This window comes from Tauraco erythrolophus, chromosome 1, assembly GCF_009769465.1.
Source record: "Tauraco erythrolophus isolate bTauEry1 chromosome 1, bTauEry1.pri, whole genome shotgun sequence".
In the NCBI taxonomy this organism is placed as follows: Eukaryota; Metazoa; Chordata; class Aves; order Musophagiformes; family Musophagidae; genus Tauraco; species Tauraco erythrolophus.
This window is the reverse complement of record NC_141465.1, coordinates 61,260,672-61,281,529: the sequence shown is the minus strand read 5'-3', so window position 1 is coordinate 61,281,529 and position 20,858 is coordinate 61,260,672. Positions and strand designations below refer to the sequence as shown.

At 41.9% G+C, this 20,858-nt stretch overlaps 1 protein-coding gene across 3 annotated transcripts in view; it reads right to left on the bottom strand.

Annotated features, from left to right (window-relative positions):
* The window catches only part of GABRB3 (gamma-aminobutyric acid type A receptor subunit beta3), a 205,013-nt gene that overhangs the window by 114,811 nt on the left and 69,344 nt on the right, over positions 1-20,858 (bottom strand). Inside the window, exons 2-4 of one of the 3 annotated variants that reach the window (XM_086609878.1) lie at positions 15,135-15,182; positions 7,070-7,161; positions 6,844-6,911 (exon numbers count right to left, since the gene is read on the bottom strand). In XM_086609878.1, the coding sequence (XP_086466004.1) occupies positions 6,844-6,911; positions 7,070-7,161; positions 15,135-15,182 (208 nt within the window). Of the gene's footprint in view, positions 1-6,843; positions 6,912-7,069; positions 7,162-7,339; positions 7,420-15,134; positions 15,183-20,858 lie in introns of those variants that run through there. The other 2 variants (XM_086609886.1, XM_086609896.1) reach the window with 2 other exon arrangements.

Genomic DNA, 20,858 nt, shown 5'->3' with positions numbered 1-20,858 from the left:
ACGTTGTCGCATACGCCCCGTTTTCTAATTATTTTAATTAGAAACATTTGTTTCTCTTCCTTACACCTCCTGTTCATTTCCATCTCCCTGAAAGCCAGTGCAAAAACACTGGATACAGCGTTCTTGCTCAGGCTTCACTAATGGTGGACGGAGAAACCCCTGTCTCTTGTGAATGACACTTCTATTTATGTACCCAAGAGTAAGACGCATCTTTTTTCAACTGTATTGCACTTGTGACTTGGATGAACTTTTCCACTTGTTTTAGGCTGTCCAGTCCAGTCTGGTCCAGTAAAACCTCCACATCCTTTTTTCTGTGCTGCTGCTTAGCCAATTCTTTCTCATTTTAAGTACTGGATTCTTCCTTCCTTACAAAATGTAGCACTTTGTGCTTGCCCCTTCTTTATTTAAGGCCATTCCTCTAATTTGTAAACGTAATTTTGAATTCCCTCTTTATCCCCTGAAATGCTTGCAATTATTCCAGATTGATGTCATCACCAATTGTATCTATTTCATCATCCAAGTCAGGATGATTCAACGCTGGCAGCTGGAGCTGGCTTTTAAAAAGCCTATTGCCACCTCCCAGCAACATTAACTACCTCCTTGTCTCCACATAATCAGGTATTTCTTCCCCTTCACAGCAGCTGCTTTCCTCTGCGGATAAGCAGAAGCCCGTCATCGATTCCCTTGGCCAAACAGGAGTCATTCTCCTATCACACTGTCTGCTACAAGCACTCCTCCCTGTCAACAGCAACTATGAAACATGACAGGAGTGGAGAGAAAGAGTCAGGTAGGCTGGGGGAGTTCACGGGTACCATCCTGAGGAAGAAAAAAAGCACGAGGCCAAGACAGAGAATCAGAAGGAAGGAGGCTATTCTTGCCAGCCGGCAACCAGAAGGCACATAACCTCCTAAGACAGACTGTCCTCCAGGAGCAGTAGCCATCATGGCCGTCTCCTCGTAGATGGCTGCTGGCTCATCACCAGCACAGTGACACCACTCTCTGCAGGGCTGTGCTGGCCTCAGGAGATGTCACCCTGCTTGGGTAGTGTTTCTTTCTTGTTCTTCGTTTTTGTTTCCCTGCATTATCTATCAAACACATACACACGCACATATATATACACGCACACAAAAAAAGTTATTTATACAGTCTGCCATACATATTTAGTATGGTCTACTAGTCTCCCTATGTACATTAAATTATAAAATATAAAAGCAAAAATCAGCATATAAAGTTATATATTCTATTTTATACTCTTGTGATTTGTGATCAAGTTATAAGCACTGCACACATGAATCTTCTACCTAGAAAACTTGTGTTTGCAATAAAAATTATTATGTAATCACTCTACTGGTACAACTCATTTAATTTCTCCATCTGAATCTTCGAAACAAAATAAGTCACAAATCAGTTACCATTTCCTGCATGAGGTAACTTTGAGATTCTGTTTGCAAAGTATGTAGAAAGTAGCTGTTTATGGCAGGAAATATAAGCTATGTTTATGACAGGAAACATAGGTCAGATTTCACTGTGCCTAGCTGCAGCCACTAAAAGACTAACCAAGGCTCTCTCCATAGCCATTCAGGAAAGATGGATATCTCTCAGGAAGATGAGGGGTAATGGCTTTAAACTGAAAGAGGGTAGATTTCAATTAGATGTAAGGAAGAAACTCTTCACTATGAAGGTGGTGAGGCATTGGCATAGCTTGCCCAGAGAAGCTGTGGATGCCACATCCCTGGAAGTGTTCAAGGCCAGGTTGGGTGAGGCTTAGAGCGACCCGATCTAGTGGAAGGTGTCCTTGCCCATGGTAGGTGGATTGGAAGTAGATGATCTTTAAGGTTTCTTCCAACCCAAACTATTCTACAATTCTATGATATGATTCTATTAAAGTGTCTTCTTTATTTTAAGATGAATAGCTCTCTGGACTCCATCACCTGTAGTGACATGAATAAGAGTCAGTTGTTTAAACTTCAGGAGTTGGTGCCATGTCTAACACATGTGCACAGAGCACACAGACATGGCAGAGGACTTGCAAGAGATCTGTACCAATCCGGACTGGAAATTGGAGAGCAAGTGTGATACCATGAAACCAAAATGACAGTAGACACCTTTGCCTAAGCATCCACATTCTGTTCTAGATCCTCTTTAACTACAGCTGTAGAGTTTAGCAATCCAGGTCACATTTAGACATCTAATTGTATACATCTCAACTAACAAGAACTGAATCCTATCCCATTTTTCAGACATCTAAAGTAAGACGTGACGAATCTCATCCATGTAAGTAGGAAGGTTCTGCACCTTCAGTATTTCAGGTGAAGTACGAATTAATTCACCTAAAAATAATTATTTATGCATCAGTATCTAAGGAAGGTATTTGCCCTCGGTGAGTAAGTACTTCAGTTGACCTTAAAGCACCAACTAAAACACAGTTTGTCAGAAAGATATCAGAATTGCTTTGAAAATGAGCAGGCATCCAAAGAAGTCCATATACATACTTGCATTTTTATAACAGAACATATGTAAAAATAAAAAATTACAGTGGTAGCATAGAACAGATTACATCTTTTTCAGAAACAACAACTCATAAGTTTTATGGTCTGACTTTATGTCAAACTAATTTTCTGAGTACAGTATTCTCAAAACAGCAGGATGACTATACAGCCAATGACGCCTCCTGGGTTTTGCTGTTTTGAGTTTAATTTTATTGAAATTAGTGTCTTTAAGAAACCCTGGATGAACAGCTCTGAAGTCTCCTCTATACACAAAGAGAATGCAGACAGCACTTTAGAGAGCAGTAGCACAAGTTTCCCTTCTTACAGAAGACCACACTATTCTCTGCAAAATATTATCTCTAAGGAGGAAGGTTTATTTTCGAACTGATCTCCTTGTTTTCTCTATCCCCTTTGTAGCTCTACCTCCCATAAACTATAAAACACATCCTAAAATAATGGGAAAAATGAAACCACAGCACCTTAGTCTTCCAGCTATAATGATGAGTTTAAAGAGAGGGTTATTTGGAGACTCAGTGCATTGATTATTTAAATTCCTAAGGATAAAAAGCTACGGGAGTATCAGGGTGCTTGAAAATCATATGCCTGGAACTCAAGCATTTGATTCACAAAACAAATGTTCAACGAGAATCAGACTATACAAATTCACAAATTGTGGATGCTGTCTTACTGGAAATAGGCTGAAAGACTAGTAAAAAGCATGAGAACTATTTCTTTTTCAATTCTCATCATCTAAGCAAACCATACCTCTGAAAAACAGAAAGCAAAGAACACCATCAACCCAAAACATGTAAAATGATACATTATAAACTACTGTAATCCGACAACAGTAATCTTCCATACTCTATCTGTAAAATGACTTACAGTATTTTCTCAGTATTATATCTGTTATTATTGATCAGTATTTTGTTCGGAGATGTAAATTACTATACATTTTAGAGCCGTTTACAGCAGTTTTAAATGCAATTATTGGAGGTATCACAAAAATAGGTAGGTGGTTAAGTACCCAATTACAGCTATAATTTGTCAAATAGGCAAGTACTAACTGGAAAGCATGCACAAGTAAAACAGGGATATAAAGCACATACGTAGATATACATATATACGCATATATATATGTGCAGGTCTTTAACAGACTGCAGCCCTTCCTTGAAAAATGCACTTCTTACATTCAACTTCATTAATTTATTCTTGCTACCATATCTATAACTCAGTATAAATACCAAAGCGTATTTTCACTTCTTAAATGTTTTGTATTTTCAGTATGATGTAAATAGTATAGCAAAGTAACAATTCCAGTAGTGCTCCCCAATATTTTCAAGATTTTATGAGGTCAGATAGAAATTGCTTATTTAAAACTTTTTAGTAAAACAATTTGATACTATGCAGTCCTGATACTTGCATCAGTCCTCCTGATCCATCTTAGCATTTCAGCATGAAAAGTAAAGAAAAATGTTAATTGTTCCACATAACCTGAAGAAGATGCACGCTACTATTCAGTTAAGTCTATTCTAAAGAATAGCTACAGGTAGTCTGGATGCACAAAGGGCAAAGGATTTTTAATAATTTTCAACAGAAAGACTAAAAATAACATAAATAAATTTTTTAAATGCTGGAAAGCCAAATGAAAAACTAGTAACTGATGATTCACAGAGGAATATATCATATATAAGCCTACAGTTTTATTAAGAACAGAAAAGTGTATGATACAAGCTGTAATTCTTGTTACCAAGAATTGTCATCAGATGACTGAAAGCTACATTACAGGCTGCCTAGAAGGCAGTATAATAAAACTTGCTGTAATAACTTTTTATTTATATTCATAAAATTGAAGAATGTTAATTCTCTGGTTATTCTATTTTTAATATAGAGATGAATTTTAACAAGCTAATTTATAAAAGGTTACACCAAAGTCTAGATTTAAATCAAAGAAATTAATGTCCATACTGCCACAGTTCGTAGAGAGAAATTTTGTAAGAGATTTCAATAGCTGATGAGGCTAAAGGTCAATGCACACAATAGCTGCTTGGAATTAAGTGAAAGAATATGACAAAGATTAGTTGGTAACTAGCATGAAGTTCAACAGCTACGCCTCAGGTCTTCGAACTAAATGTGACTTCCTTTCCCCTCCCAATTACTCTCTTAGAATGTTTATTTCAGTAACTTTGAAATGCTCCTTCTGTTCATCCTTATTCATTGCTTCTTTACATTTATTCAAGAATCTTTGCAGATCAGTATAAAGTTACTTTATATTGTGCTTAGTCAAAGATGACTTCTTTCATAGAGAGAAGAGACAAGCTCAGCTGAAACTCCAGTTGTAGTAAGGTGTTCACCAACCAGAAGCCCTTTCTGCCTATTTTTCCTGAAGTAAATTAATACAGCTTTTGTAACAACAGTACTTTTGCAATTCGCTTTGAAAACATATATTTGTTTCTGTTGCAAGATCCGTATCGGCATTTTTCAGACTTTGCATTGCCCCATGAGAAAGCACAGAAAAAAACTCTTCGCTTCTTTAGAGCTCTGGCAACTAATGAGAAACAGCGGGCACTGACTGGTGGGGCAGCTAGAAACTAAAGCAATTGTTAGGCTGCCTCACTGTCTGGGAGAAATGGAGGGTACCCATCCTCTTGAGGAGCTCCTGTCTTATTCAAGTTCTAATTACCCAGTCTAGCAGCACAACAAGCAGTTTAATTACTTACTTTTCCTTATACTCCCGCTACAGTGGGTTGGACACGTTGTTATTTAAACCTACCAGGCTTTCCCACAGCTGGAGGAAAAAAAAAAAAACCCACAACATAAAAAGCAGCATACATACTCTCATTTTCTTTCCAGTCTCAGTCTGCTTTTCTCTGATACCTATTGCCTGTGTGACACTTCGCATACACAGAGTGTTATATATTAATTCAATGTGTAATGCAGTGTTTCCCTAAGTGTGGAGCATAGCCAAAAGCAAGGAAGGTGGCAGTGGGGACAGTGAAGTCAGGCTTCTCAATTACTCTTCAAAGACCCAGCTTCCATTTTTTTAAGAATCAATCCTACAGGTACAGAAAAGCCTGTGGAATATACGACGTGTCTCTGCAGCTGCCTGGATTTGCAGGAAGCCTAAAATAAACTCTTGTAAGTAAAAACTATCTTATTTGTCCCTCCTGAATGAGTAGAAAGGCAGACGCTGGTGGCACTTTTAACTGCAAACAGGTGACTCTATCTCTGTTAGAAACAATTTTTAGAAGCTGGGAATAGAGCAAGAAGTTTCTATCTCAGAATTTTGAGCAGGTGAAAGAATGGGCAGGGTAGATGAAAATACACAGATCACGTATAAAGCCAAGCTATGCTAGCCTGTGACACTGCCACAGGGCACTGAAGGAGGGGAGTGCTGTCGTTAGTGCCAAATTTACTAAAAGAGAGCTCAGCTTCCAAACATGCAGAATTATTTTTAATGCCACAAATATAACTACAGCATTGCAGAGGAGGCTGGTCTTTTACCTCAGGTTTGCAAAACGAAGAATAATAGGAAAAAATCTGAGATACAGGAGGAATGTTTAGTCTGCTCAGAAACATAAAACGTCCACCTCAGATTTAGGACTGGGGCAAGAAACAGCAATTTCACCTTCCAGCCTCAAACTACCAAACTGCACAGACCGGGAGACCAAACGGCAGAAACACACTAAACACGTCCCTTTTCCTCAGCGAACCCGACAGCCTCCGAACAGCAACACTTTGCAGAGCAAAATTACAATTCTTCCGAAGTCCATACGGAATCCCGCCTGCTCTGGATGCTCTACAACAATTAACACGCTCGCACATGTCAGAGTTTATCCACCGACAAGCCGGGCTGTTCTCTTAACCTGAACCGCGCAAGAAGCGGGGAGATGCCAACAGCCGCGGCCCTCCGCCTCCGCCACTGGCCGGGCAACCGCCGCCGCCAGCCCGCTCCGTTCCGCTCCGCATCCCGCCGGCTGCGAGGCCGCGGCAGGTGCCGGTGTCCCGGCGGAGCCCCAGCGAGATCCGGCTGGCGGCGCCCGGAGGGGAACGGGGAGGAGAAGCGGGGGGCAGGCGGCCCGGCATCCCCGGGCTCGGCCGAGCCACGCACGCCCGCGGGAGGCGGCTGCCGGCAGCGAGGGGGGAAAGGGGGGAAACGAAGAGAGAAAGCGCGTCTCCGGGGAAGTAAAGTTCTCAGGCGGAGAGGGCAGCGCTCGGCGCCCCGCTCAGCTCGGCTGCCGCCCGCCCGGGCAGCAGCGACTTCGTGCGAAGCGAGGGACGGGGAACGGGCGGCCGTGATCCGCCGGGCTGCAGCCCCGGCGCCGGCCGGGCCCCCCCATCCCCCGCCGCGACTCACCATGTTGACTTCGGAAACCATGTCGATGCTGGCGATGTCGATGTTCATCCCCACGCAGACGGGCGGACCTGCGGGCAGAGCAGACCGTTATCCGCCGCCGCTCCGCGACCTGGCGGCGAGAGCGGCCGCGGCAGCGGGGGCGCGGGGAGCCGGCTCCGCCGTGCGGGAGCGGCGGCGGTCCCGAGGCGGGGGGCTAAGGGCAGCGAGCCCGGCCGGGGCGACTCACCTCCGAAATCCGGCCGGAGGCGGATGTCGTAGCCCTTCAACAATTTATCCACAGTTTCTTTCACGAAGGACATGTTGCCGGGATCGTTCACACTGTGGGGGCGAGAGAGATGGAAGGGGTGTCGGGCGGGGGAGGCAGAGGACAGGGTGCGGGGGACCGGGGGCGACGGCGGGAGCGGGAAGGAAGGAGAGGGGGGAGCTCATCAGCTCATTCTCCTGGCGAAAAGCATCCCGTGCTGCCCCGCCGCCGCCGGGGCACGCTGGCTCCTACCTCTGGGCGCAGCAGACCACGGCCACCAGGACGGGAGCGGAGAAGATCCCGAAGATCCTGCCTCCCCCAAAGCCCCACATCCCTCCGCTCCGCGCTCGCTCCGCGCAGCAGCAGCAGCAGCCGCCGCCGCCGCGATCCGGCTGCCCCGGCTACCGCTGAGGAAGAGGCGGAGGCGACAGTCCCCGTTCTACCCCCCCACCTCGCCCTCCCCCCCCCCCCCCGAAAAAAATCCCCCACCCCCTGCCCCAACGCCGCTGCTCGGCCCGCGGGAGCCGCCCGCGCACCCAGCTGCGCCCACCCCGCGGACGGACGCCGCCGAGCCCCGGAGGAAGCCGCCCTCCGCCGGAGCCCGGCCGCCTGCCTCCCCGCGGCCCGCCCTGCCGCCTTCCCGCCAGCCGGGAGGGGAGGGCGCCGCCGTCCCTCCCGGCGGAGAGCCCGAGGCGGGGCACCGCGCCGAGCGGGGCTGGTCGGGGCCGGGGCCGGGGCGGGCAGCGGGGGGGGGTGGCTCCCCCCGCGCCGCCTCGGGGCACGCCCGCCCCGCCGGCCACGGCCGCGGCCCCGCGGCACCAGCCCTGAGGCGGGGGTTCCCCCTCGCAGCCCCGGCAGCCGGCGCTTTCACTTCGGGAGGGCGAAGGGATCCTCGGGGTGGGAGCGGGGCTGCGGGAGCAGGGCAGCCCGCCGGGACACCCTTGGAGCCGGTGGGAGGGGGCTGCCCGACGCCGCGCCGGGCTGAGTGGGTGCGGGCCCGGCCTCAGCCCCGGGGCAGGCCAGTCTCCTCCGCCCCTGCGCGGGTTTTGGCTGGGGTACAGTTAATTTTGTTCACAGGGGCTGGTACGGGGTTGTGTTTTGGATTGGTGCTGGAAACAGTTTTGATACTGCAGGGGTGTTTTCATTATCGCTGAGCAGTGCTTACAGAGCCAAGGAATTTTCGCCTTCTCACACCATCTCACCAGCGACCAGGCTGGGGGTGCATGAAGAGTTGGGAGGGTTCACAGCCGAGAGAGCTGACCCTGACTGAGCAAGGGGATATTCCATACCATATGACGTCACGCTCAGCAATAAAACCCGAGGGAAAAAGAAAGAAGGGGAGGACATTCGGAGTGATGGCGTTTGTCTCCCCAAGTAAGCGTTACACGTGACAGAGCCCTGCTCTCCTGGAGATGGCTGAACACCTGCCTGCCCACTGGGAGCAGTGAAGGAATTCCTGGTTTTGCTTTGCTTGCACGCATGGCTTTTGCTTTACCCATTAAACTGTCTTTATCCCAACCCATGAGTTTTCTCACTTTTATTCTTCCAATTCTGTCCTTCATCCCACTGGAGGGGAGTGAGCCATCAGCTGGGCGAGGTTGAGTTGCCAGTTGGGGTTAAACCATGGGAGTCCCTGGGCCTGCCCCGTGCAGGGTGGCTGCGCCCACCTGCTCCTTGGCATATCCTGGGAGCGGTGCCTGGGGGAGGCCACTGGAGCAGGAGAGGGAGCTGAGCTGGGAGCCCTGCCCTGACCCACACGGGACAGGGGTGCAATGTGCATGTACAGGTACTGAGCCTGAGACTGCCTTCAGTCATGCCTGAGAGGGTGTCATCAACACAGACCTAGATTGTCCTTTTTTGCCAGGCAAAACCTCCGCTGGCTTCAAAGCACACATAGCCGGGCTTGTTACGTGGGACAGTAATGAAGGGAAATGGCACTGGTGCCAAAGAAGCCTACAGTGAGAGCTGTCGGCTCTCTGTTGTGTTACCTGTGAGCTTCTGGGTACTCTTAAATTGGTACAAGACATTGGTTAGAGTGGAGATAGCACAGTTGTTTTTATTGTTAGCCCCCTTCCGGGTTAATTAGTCAGTTAATTTCAGCAGGACTAATTGGCATGGAAACAGAAGCACACTGACTTGGCTGTATTGCCTGTGGTTCCATAGCCAGCTCCTTCTCAATGCCAGACGTCTTCACCATGCTCTACCAACAGTGTAAACATGCCCTTAGCCAGCTACTGATTCTGGTGACATTGCAATCGATGGCCTCTGGTCCATGACAGAGCACAACTAGTCAAGGGGGAAAAGCAATGTCTTTTTTTACACTTTTTTTCCTACTACTTGTTTCTGCTTCTCCATATCTTGTTCCCTTAGAGAAACTGCTAGGAAAAGGATGTACACTTGAGGAATGCTGTGGTGTTGTGTGCAGGTGAGAAAGCATGGATGACTTTTCGTCTCTCCTCAACAAATTCTTGAAAAGAAAGACAAGTGCAATCCATGACCTGTGTCTTGACCTTATTTCTGCTGCAGTTAATAACAAACCTCCAATAAAAGAAGGAACAGGCTCAGTTTTAAAAACAATATAAAACCCTGTAGGCAATGAGGAAAAATGTGGAGAAACAATGTTGCCAAATCTTGCACTTTCATTTTAAATCTTGCAATATTTGGATTTTTTAATAGTGCCATAATTACTATGATTATAAAGTAAGTGAAAATCTTAGCTTTCATTTAAAAACTAATAAGGCTTATGATGAAAGCTTGAGAATTGTGGCATGAAGCATACATGACTCAAGGGCTCAAAAATGAAAAGTCAAATTATTTTTATATATATATATATATAAAAATATACATAAAAGTGATTTGAGGGTCCTCGATCCTGATTTTTTTCTTTTTAATGCTATGGATGGACAGTACTGAAGACTAGTTCTTTCAAAGACCTCAGAGAAAGTGAATTTAGGGAAAGGTATCAACTCAGTTCTCTGCCCTTAACTGCTGAAAGAAAGTATTAACACTGAAAAAAAAAATATTTCTTATGAAGAATTTAACATGGTTTAAAAGTACATTTAAGCACTAATAACTTTTCTTAAATAGATTGTCAGTTTTATAACAGAAATAAAATATTTTAGAGAATACTACTTCTGATTAACGCGCTACCCTGGTACTTTGGAAACATATCTGAGGTAGGAATGAATCAATAGTGCTGTAGAGTCTGTCATATTTTATCACTTCATTTAAGTATTTGTCTTCTTGATCTTTCAGAGCAACCGTTTCCATTTACTTGTGAGAAGTTTAAAGATAATCCAGGTTGGAGCTGATGGAACAAGGAGTAGTTAGGGGGTTATGGAGCATTTGTTCCTTCGGACTTTGGGTTCATTTTGGCTTAGCGGTAATTGAAAGACATTAAAAATTATAAGTGATCAATGAATTTCGTGAAAGGTAAAAATCATCTTGACTTCTCAGTGATGTGACATTTACAGTGAAAATGGCACTTTGGGTTTTGTCCGCAGCAAAGACTCAGAACAAATCTTCTGCGGCAACAGTCTAGAGGTAAGACCCAGCACAGTGCAGAGTATTTAAGGAAATAATGGAAGCAAAGACTTTTGGGGAGATATTTAATGTGGCCAACAGGAAAAAAATGAGCACAGAAGTAGACTCCTCCTGCCCCAAAATTCACCACTCTGACTTTTCTCCTGGAATTAGATTCCTAAACATCTCCTTTCCGAAAGCAAACAGGTTATTTCAAGGCATGGCAGGAAGGAGTCTGGGCACTTTTAGTGACTAAAGCAAAGCACCCAGTCAGAACCCACAGGTTCTCCATCCAAGATGGATGAGAGATCTCTGAGATCAGTCCAGACTACAGGACCTCAGGGTAAGGTTTTCATCTCTGTTCTTTGAAATGTTCAATTTTTTGGCAAATAGTTAAGTAGGGGAGGGAGGGGAAGCGTTAACATGACTCTGTGGCCTAGTGATTTGGTTCTTATCTGTGAAGTACTGTTATTTCATAAATAATCCAGTAATTCATTAATTAATTACTGGATAAAATAAATCAACATTCAGTGGTGTATGGAATGAAACTCGATTGTCTGCTCCCCTCAAGGTGTCTTCATCATTGCTCATTATCATTCTGGCTCTTTTTCCAACATTCAGTCTTTCTGTCCCAGTAAAATTATCGCTGTAAAAGACAATACTTCGAATGTTGTAGTTCAGGGACTAAAATTCATCACTGTTTCTACTACTCTGGGGAATATTCCAGCTTCTGGGCCATGGGACAGTTAAGATCTATGCCTCTGATCAAATTTTGTTCAATAAGGTAAGCATGGTGATATTCTTTTCTTCCTTAGTATTGACAATATTGGTAAAGGCCACTTCAAAAATGGGTAAGTCAAAACTGCAAAGGCAAGCATTACATGTCAAGGAGCAAAAGGACTGTCCTTGAGCTGATGCAAATACATCTGGAAGAATGCATCCTCCAGGCCTTACCATGAGGGAAGTCCTTGAGGTGAGTGGGGTTACAATGGATTCGTCAGCGATGTCTGGATTAGCAAGCACCGAGGACGGTCTGTAGAGCAAAATTGCTGTTGCTGAGGACCTGATATCCACACCATACACATTTTGGTTTGTTTGTTTTTTCTTTGAGGAAAAGTTCTAATCTGGTCCCATAGACTAGATACTTATTAGCAGTGGGACCACATTCAGTGTGCTGCTGGTATGTGTTTTCCATCATAGTTTCATATGAAAGGATTTGAGTTCACGTACTCTGAGACTGCTCTGAGATGCGAACCAAAGCGCAGAAAGTGGGAATGATCAAACAATTCCCTTCACAAGCACAATCCTGATCTGCACTAAAATGCTATGTGGATGCAGCCGTCATCTCCTTTCAGAAGGAGCTGGAACAGAGCGAGCTCAGCCTTTATTAAAGGATAGAAATTATTGAAGGCAGTGGGAGTGGAATGAGGAGCCACCCAAAATTTTGGAACGAGTTCCAGTTTTCTTCATCATTGTCAGTACTAATGGAGATAGAGAAGAGGAGGCAATGACAGGAAGGCCAGAGAAGAAGAGAGGTCTGCTCGCAACTGATGCATTTGCAGCACTACCACTATCAGTCACCAGACTGTATGAGAAAGACTGGCTGTAGAATCAGGGAAGAAGCATTTGATCACACCAGGCAATACATCACTGAGCTCTTGCACTGGAAAGTGGTACTGAGAGTTTACCTGACAAAACGAGCATAACCCAACTTACGCGCTGAGGTCAGAATCACTTATCAGAACGTTTTCTTTTTCATTTTCCTCTCTGGCTTGTCTGTCATTTAATTGATTTTGACAAAGATCCAGTGTTATCCTGAAGCAAACTGCAATCACAGAGGATTCAGAGATACAAAAGAGAGAAAGACAGAAACTGGAAAAATAGTGGGAAGAATTGCTGCTACAGCTGAAGTGGTATTGTCTGAGGAACATAGGACATTAATCTTACTAGGCTGAGACCCTTACTGCTGCTTACCTATTCTGCCTTGAAGCAGTTTTAATAGCCTGCTGGTTTAACCTGCTGAGAAGGTGTAATTAATAAAACCAGCTGGGAAGAAAATCCACAAGAAAATTTTCAACTCTTTTTTTTTTTTTCTCCAGCCTGACTTCTCTTTTACTTTATGAAATCAAAAGCTGAGGATCATTTTTGCCAAAATACCATTCAGCAGAAACTTAATATTTCCTTCAGAAAGCTGAGCTCTCCTACTTTCTGTCCTACAGTATCTCAGCAGAAGCAGGGTTTGAGAGTGACAGGAGGATGCTGGGGAGTGCATACATAGTATCGGGGCTCCAGGGAATACTCTGCCCTTTGACAGCTTCATACACTGTGTTTTGCCTGTTCAGATAATAAGCAGTGGCTGTTGGATGTACTGTGTGAGAAAAAAGATATTATATTTATCAACTATGTATATTTATCAGAAAGTGTATGTAATATTTGCTGATGTTGAGTAATGCTCAACAGTTTATGCTGAGCTTATAACTGAGATTGAGTTTCTACTCACTGTCCCCATTTCTGTCAGGCAGATTGCAAACAGCGTTGCATGAATCCATTTGCTTTGGTTGCGTAATTTGCTGGTTTTCATTTAATTATACAGAAATATTAATGTTGTTATGTCAACAGTTCTGATGTAGTGGAGATCTGAATGTTTCAGTGCGCCACATAAAGAATGAAGTATTAATCAATATGAGTAATGGGGACAAATTTGCCTTCAATAACAGGCTTGACCCAAATTGTTTTGAACTGTTGTTTAATTTTCACATGGTTATTTTTCTTCGTATTCCAGAAAATAGAACAAAAATTTGCATTATCTGAATGAATTTAAAAGAGTATTCCTGCAATATTCCATTCCTTTTGCGGCAAAACCTCTGGATTATGCACATAATGAGTCAGACACATCAAAATAAAAATCCATTGACACTTTGGCAGAGGAAGAAATAATCAAGACTCTTTATAACTCCCATTTTCTCATCATAAAGATTAATGATTATGCACTGAAATAACACAAATACATTAGAGAAGTCTGTGGTGCTGTGGAAGTAGTATTCTTTAAGTCTCTGTCCTGATGAAAACACAGTCTGTTTAGAAAAACAGACAAGTAACTGAGTTAAGGTTATTTTTTTTTACTGTAACTGCTGTTGAGGAAGAGCTATTTTGCATAGGACTTCTTTGTTAAGATTTTCTACTTGAGTGTTTTCATCTATATCCCTTTGTCAGGAGCACATTATTCTTAAGAAAACAGTTGCAGCAGTTACCCTTTTTTCTTTAAGGTTAGATAAAACCAGAAGGATGTAGCCCATTTCTTTGTGTTTTCATATTTATCAATATCTTTATGAATCTCATTTGTGATAATTATAATGTGATAATTATGTGATTAATATATGTGATTAATATGTGATTATGTGTTATAATGTGTAATTATGTGATAATTATTGTGATAATTATTTTTTTTACTTCAGCAGCCAGAATTCCAAGTCAAGACTCAAGACTCTTTGTGCAGGAGATGTGAAGTGAAAAAGTGAAGAAGACAAGCGTGAGTTGTTTGAATTGCTTATACTTAGTATTATGTATATTTAAAGGAAGATCAAGTCAATATCTTAACTGATGCATCTGTACAAGGACTAGCTAAAACACCAAGAGATGTTGGTCCCTGACATTTTCATCCAAATGTCCCTTTGAATTTTAACAGTGGAAAAGTAGAAAGACAAAGAATAAACACTGAGGGGGGAAGAAAGCTGTTTATACATGCAAACACTCCCACATAAACCAAGATAAGCAATGGGAAGTAAGTGCAGTGAAATGATTTGGCATCAATCCTGATTTGCTAAGATTAGGAAGAATTCTGGAAGTGATAATCCAGGGTAACAAAGAAAAAGTTATGGGTAGAATGAAGTGAAAGTCTGATCTATGTCTTGCTCTTAACCTTTGAGTAGGTTTTTTACTTATGCTAAGGACTGCCCTTAACAGGAAAGTGTAGTGTCGATGAAGGATGAGGAGAAAGGAAACACTTCAAAGCATGGAGGGTGAGGCTGTACCCAGCCGCACACTGCCAAGACGCTGGTGGAAGTGCCTTTTAGTCTTTTTTAATGCATCCTCTTTTGTCAAGGCTGTGCCAGCTAGCCCTTTGCCCTCACTCCCCAAACACTGGCATCAGAAGCAGCCACAGTGAAGATAATACTACACAGTTCAGGATCATGGACCATATTCCATCTGTGCAACAACATGTAAATTAAGCTGGCTGTGTAGCTACACTTCTTTGTCATATACACTGTATACAAAAGGAAATCACTACATATAAAGGGGAATCATTATTAGGCAAATACAGAACTTTGTGCATGATGATCTAAAATATTTGTTGTCGTGTCTTAATTTAAATTTAATTTAATTTATAAATTTTATAAATTAATCTATTACTTTGTGACTCAGGAAAAAACATATTTTTAAATAAATGTTAATAATTTTTAGCATTTTAAAGGTTAGCATTCCATTTACAGATAATTGTAGTTTTAAAGTACTTTTTGTTACTCACCTTGTGTCATAAATCGCATATAGTTTTTTGTTTTCTTCAACTGCATTCCTAAAAAGAAAAAAAGATAGAATATCATTTGCATGCCTTGGGTCCATTGCCAAACAGAACATAGTTTAAGGCCTTGAAGATTTTCAGATCATCATTGCAGAACCTAGAGATGGGAAATAAAATCTATAAATTGACTTGTTCAACCCCTGACATGACAAGATTGTAATAATCTTTTGGAAATTGTCTAAGTTTTTAATTATAGATCCATGACTCTGTTGCCAAGAAATGAAAAGGAAAAAAATAGTCACTGCTTTTGTGAAAAACACAATGCAACACTATGATTTCGATAGAGCTATGTGAATAATTTTCAGAAAAGATTTCTAATTGATCCAGATGAACATTATCCAATTCAGTTATTTCATTATTTTTTTATAAACCAAACTAAAAAATACATTGAAGTCTAATGCAATGTATTAAATGTAAAACGAAATACTTTATCTTTGATGTTTTGAATACTTTTATGTGTGTTTAAACATTGAGACTCATATTAAAAAGGTATATTGAAAGTTTGAAGCTTAATTCTATATTTTTGAGCTTTTTCAATTTAAATCCATGTGACTGCAGAATACATTTTGTATTTTTTAACGAGAAAAAAGAAATCTTTTTTTCATGATTTTTTTGTTGGACTGTTTCAGATCATGTGGAAACAATGGACTCTTCTGTAATAGTGCCACTGATTTGAGGGAGAGCAAGAGGAGATATTGTCTGAAATGTGTTGGCTTTGCTGGAATCAGCAATAAAATATAAGTTTTAGCTAAGTAGTTTCTGAGAAGGCGTGATGAATGTAAGGGGTACTCCATAATAAGTATTGATTTGTATCTTACAATCTGATTTATGTCTCCATGCGTTAATTTACCTGTCTGCTTAGAGAAGTTAAAAAGAAGCAACTAAAAGCATGGGGTAAATGATCCTGAGCTTGAATGCATTAAGCTCTACTTACATGGGAAAGGTAGATCCCGGGTTTGGTCCCTGTTTCTGAAGTGGTTATGCATTTTACATTAAATAGGCACTGCCTAAAGGATGTTAACAGCTGAGTATTGTGAATGCCCAACTCCCTTCTGCACTGGGCAGGGAGATGTGGGGCCTCTCTCATGTCTTGGATCCCCTTGTAATAGCCAGCCATCGATTTAAGATGCCCTGAGTTACTTGAGACGCTGCAGAGAGCTGTCAGTTACAACGCAGGACTTATGGGAGACCCACACTCTTCTGGAGAGGTAACTGGAGTCCAAGGGGGAAACCTTGGAGCATTCCAGTGGCTCAGGATGCTTGTGTAAGGAAACTGTGCTGAGCCTCTCAGGTCAGATTCCACCCATGAGAAGGATCCCCAGCTTTCTATACATAGGCTCCATTAACTGAGTTGACTAGATCTCTGTTGACATAATGGGAGCACCCAGTTCTTATGTAGACACCTACATCTAATCTTCAGATGAATCCTACTCCCAACGTCACAATATCTTATGTTCTTTTGATGGTTCTAGGCATCAGGATTCACAAGCCACATCGCTCCGGATTTAAAGATCATAGTATTGCATGCCTGCAGCCATGCCTCAGCATGCTGGTTTGTGCTTCGATTAATACTTCCAAGTACAGTTTTGTCTCATGTCCACACTTCTTAGTTGTCTGGTCCACTGTGACTCCATATAGACTTGGGGTAATTTCTTGAGCTCAGCAAAGGAGGGAGGAGTGGAGGAAGGGCTGAGAAGGGACATCTGAAGCCTCAACACTGACCCAAATATACCCCCTGATTATAGTCACGTATCTCATATTGGTAGAGGCACATGGTCAGTATTGAGACAAGAAGATGGCTGGGCTCTTTTCTGAAGTGCACATGGCCACTTGCTGCAAGGCGTTGGAGCAAGCACTCTACATTTGCAGAGGCTGGATATAGAGAGCCAGGGAGCACGCTCGACCTTCGTCTTCCTTTAGGACTATGCTCCCAAACAGATCAAATGACACCTAAGAGACAGATGCAGCTCACCCTGTAACCATGACAACTGGCATGGGATTTATAGCAAATTAGCTATGGGTGGAAGAGGGCACCACTTCTAAATGAACATGTACAATATAGATGGAATAAGTGTCTGTTTTCAATCCTCTTACCTAAATATATCCACACCCATAAGATAAAAAGACACTTGCATATACTAACAGTTTCTGTTAATATATTTACTGAAATTTTTGAAGGAGTGCAAAACATCTTGAATGGCCACCTTGTGTTTATAACTTTTGACATCCATCAGCAAAAATGCCAATGGCAGGATAGAATTAACTTAGCTTCTTTTTTGGAAGGGAGATGATAACAGCAAAGGGAGATCAGGAAAACAGGCAGGCACATGTAACAGGAAAGAATCAAATTTAACCTTTTAAATATTGAAGTTCCACAATGAACTTTTATTCAGACTGATAACGCACTCCATTTTTTTCTTCTCTTATAGAAATATAGACACATCTTGATGTTGAAATTCTCCTATTCAGCATAGTGGTAAAATCCTTTCGTCTCTGCATTGAAAAATGCCTTCTTGTGAATGACGAGTAAATGGAGTTCATCTCTCGCAGAAGTCTCCTACTGCTGCTGTCTGCCTGGCACCAATAGACGACACACTTCCGAAAGTATTACAAAAGTAATTCCCTCATCACAAAAGCGCCACATTAAAAGTACTTATATTAAAAGCACTTTGTTGTATACGAATATCATTCTATAATTGATTATTCCCATTAAAATGCTTTGCATCCTTATCACAACTTTAATAAAAGAACAAAACTGCTTTGAATATTATACATGCACTTGCCTAAAGCCACTATTAAGCAGAGAGGCTCTGTGTGCAGCCAGGCAGTCATTGATGGTAAATCAAATGGAGGGCATATGGTTTCAGTATTGCTGCTGGTGGAGTTTTTGTTGCTAGAAAGAGCTAATGTTTTGCATTCAGAATTATTAAAGTAACAAAAATAGTAACTCGTCTTTTCCCCTTTCCCCGCCCTCCAGCTCTCTTGAAGGCTCACTCAATATAACACAGCAAAACATACCATGAACAACTCATGCTGGTACGTTAGGTCTCTCTTGAACTGCAAAGTAAGAACTTTGTGTGCTCTTTTAAAGCCAGCACAATTTCTGGATGATACCATGACACAGAATGTCTCTGGTTGGGATTCCTCCTTGCTGATGTAAGCATCAGAAATTAAACATGTAAGTCCGAGCCAGTTTCCATAGGCTACTTTAATAATCAGGGTGGGCCAGGGGGAAAGCAAGTCCAAACACTGAAACTCCAAAGACTGAAAAAGACTAAAATAGTGTAGATGAATCACCCTCCAGAGATACCTAATAACTATGAACATAGCCTATACCTAGCTAGATGTCTAACTTTTGAGTATGTAATATTATGTAAGATAAATGCCATCTATGGTGATTTAATGGGAAGGAAAGCTAGATCTGTTTCAGTACATTGAGCATATTGCTCTCCAAAAGCTTATCAGACCAAGGTGTCTTCTATCTCTTTGGGTTGGAGCTCCATTAAAAATATCTCTGCTAATGGAAAGTGGATAGCAAAGAAACAGGAATGCTGTTAAGTTAGTACTATGTTTCTGGAATTGCTAGTCTTCTAACAAAATGTAAGTTAAATTTTAAACATTGATCATCACTTTCTGTCACACGTTTAAACCTATAAGATCATGTAAAAGCAGAAATTAAGTATTGTATTCATTTGAAAATAATCTTTAGCAGAGTGAAATGTAATAGCCCTTTCTGGATTAAGGCCAGGACACAAAGCAATGCTAGTAAATCACAGAATGCTTTACAAGTACTCCTGATGTTATGTATCTAACAAAATGATTCAGCATGAAAACACAGATACAAAGGCTAATATTTATAGCTTGGAAGATAATGCTAACCATAAGAAAATAAGTGAGATATTTCAGCTTCAGATTCTGAAAGCATCTGAGCATGGAATACCACTATTGAGAAAAAATAATAGTTTTTTCTACTCTGGAAAGAACTCTGTACACCTCACACAAGCCATTTACAAACAGGAAGAAAAACAAATGTGATGCTAAACTCCTTCTCCACGGGCTTGGAGAGTACACACCTCGTTATCTTTCAGCCTTTTTCATTCTGAAGTGAAGAAATACTTTTGCTGATTGACCCAATATACACAATAGAGACCAAATTAAGCCCATATTACCTGACTCTGGTGAAGTCACTATTGGTTGTAACAGCTAGATGCAAAACTTCAATGTAAATCTTTCTCCCTGGAACAGCTGCTTCTGGGCTCCTATCTCAAGATTGCTCAAGCCACCTTGCAAACCCTCCCTCCAGAAACTTCAGCAGCAGTGAGGCACTTGCACCAATGTCTCAATAAAATTCATTTTCCCTTTTCCTAGGAGATTCAACCCCTGCTAACCAGGTTAGGTATTCAAGGGCATCATTGTCACACAGCGTGATAGGCACTAGCAAATTATTTTCAGTACCCAGAAGCCTATTAAGAAAAGTAAGAAAGTACAGACTGAAATGCCAAATGCGAAAATGGGAAACGGTGTTTAAAACTCCCAGGATATTATAGACACAGCTATTGAATTACCATTGTAGATCTGCTGAAACCTTGGTAAGCAGCAGACAATGGAGGTTTCTGCTATAAATATAAGATTCACATAGCTATCTAATATTTTTTAGAGTATAAATTAAGTGGATGCAAGCCAAGATTTCATAAATAATGCCAGAAATGTTTATGTATGAGAAGCTTAAACTGTGTGGCTCTAGCTGAAATAAATGTTTCAGTGAACATGATTTTAAACATGATTTATTCAAATGTTATGTTAAGTAAGCATTCAATATGCTTTTATGTAATGCTGATGCCCAAGTTACATGTAATTATGATGACATTACAGCATCCTTGATCTTTCATAACCTCTCTAGAAATTCATTTTTCCCAGCATCAAGCTCCACAAATAGTATGGAAGTGACAATGTCACATAGTATAAACAGTTATCAGAACAATACTTTTCAGATCCAATTCTATGAGGGCTAGCCAGTCTTGACTCCTTTTGACATCAGCCAGAGCTGGGAAGTTTAGCATTGCTCAGAAACACGCTGATGAATTAGCAAGTCTACAAACCCGTCTGCTGGCAGTTAAGAGCAAGGTAGGAAGGATGAAGTGAGAATGTGTCAAGACATAGACACCTGTTTACTCACATTTTAAATCACTTCACATTCTTGAAGGTGTCTGGTTCTAGTTCAGATCCAATAGGTTCTACACCATTATTTTAGTCTGTATATTTTTATTTTCCTTTTTTTTTTATGCATTCTATTTCCAAATATAATAAACAGAACAGCAGTGCATAAATTTGCCATTATTCTTACAGTGAAAGTCTCAGAGTCACTGCAGATAGTTCAGTGAAGGTCCCAGCTCCATGCTCAGCAGAGGTCAAAAAGATAAACAAGTGCTAAGAGTAACCAGGGAAATAATAGAAGAAAACAGGATCGGTATGGTATTGTAGAAATCTGTGGTCTAGCCACATCCTGTTAACTTCATGCAGGTCTCTCCCATCTCAAAGAGCTTGAGAGCTAGATAAAGGTATAGGGAAGAGCTACAGGCATGATTAGAAGTGCGAAATGCCATTGGTAGGAAGAAAGGGACTTAGGCTGAGACTCTTAAATCTGAAAAGCAGATGAAAGAGGAGAGATAT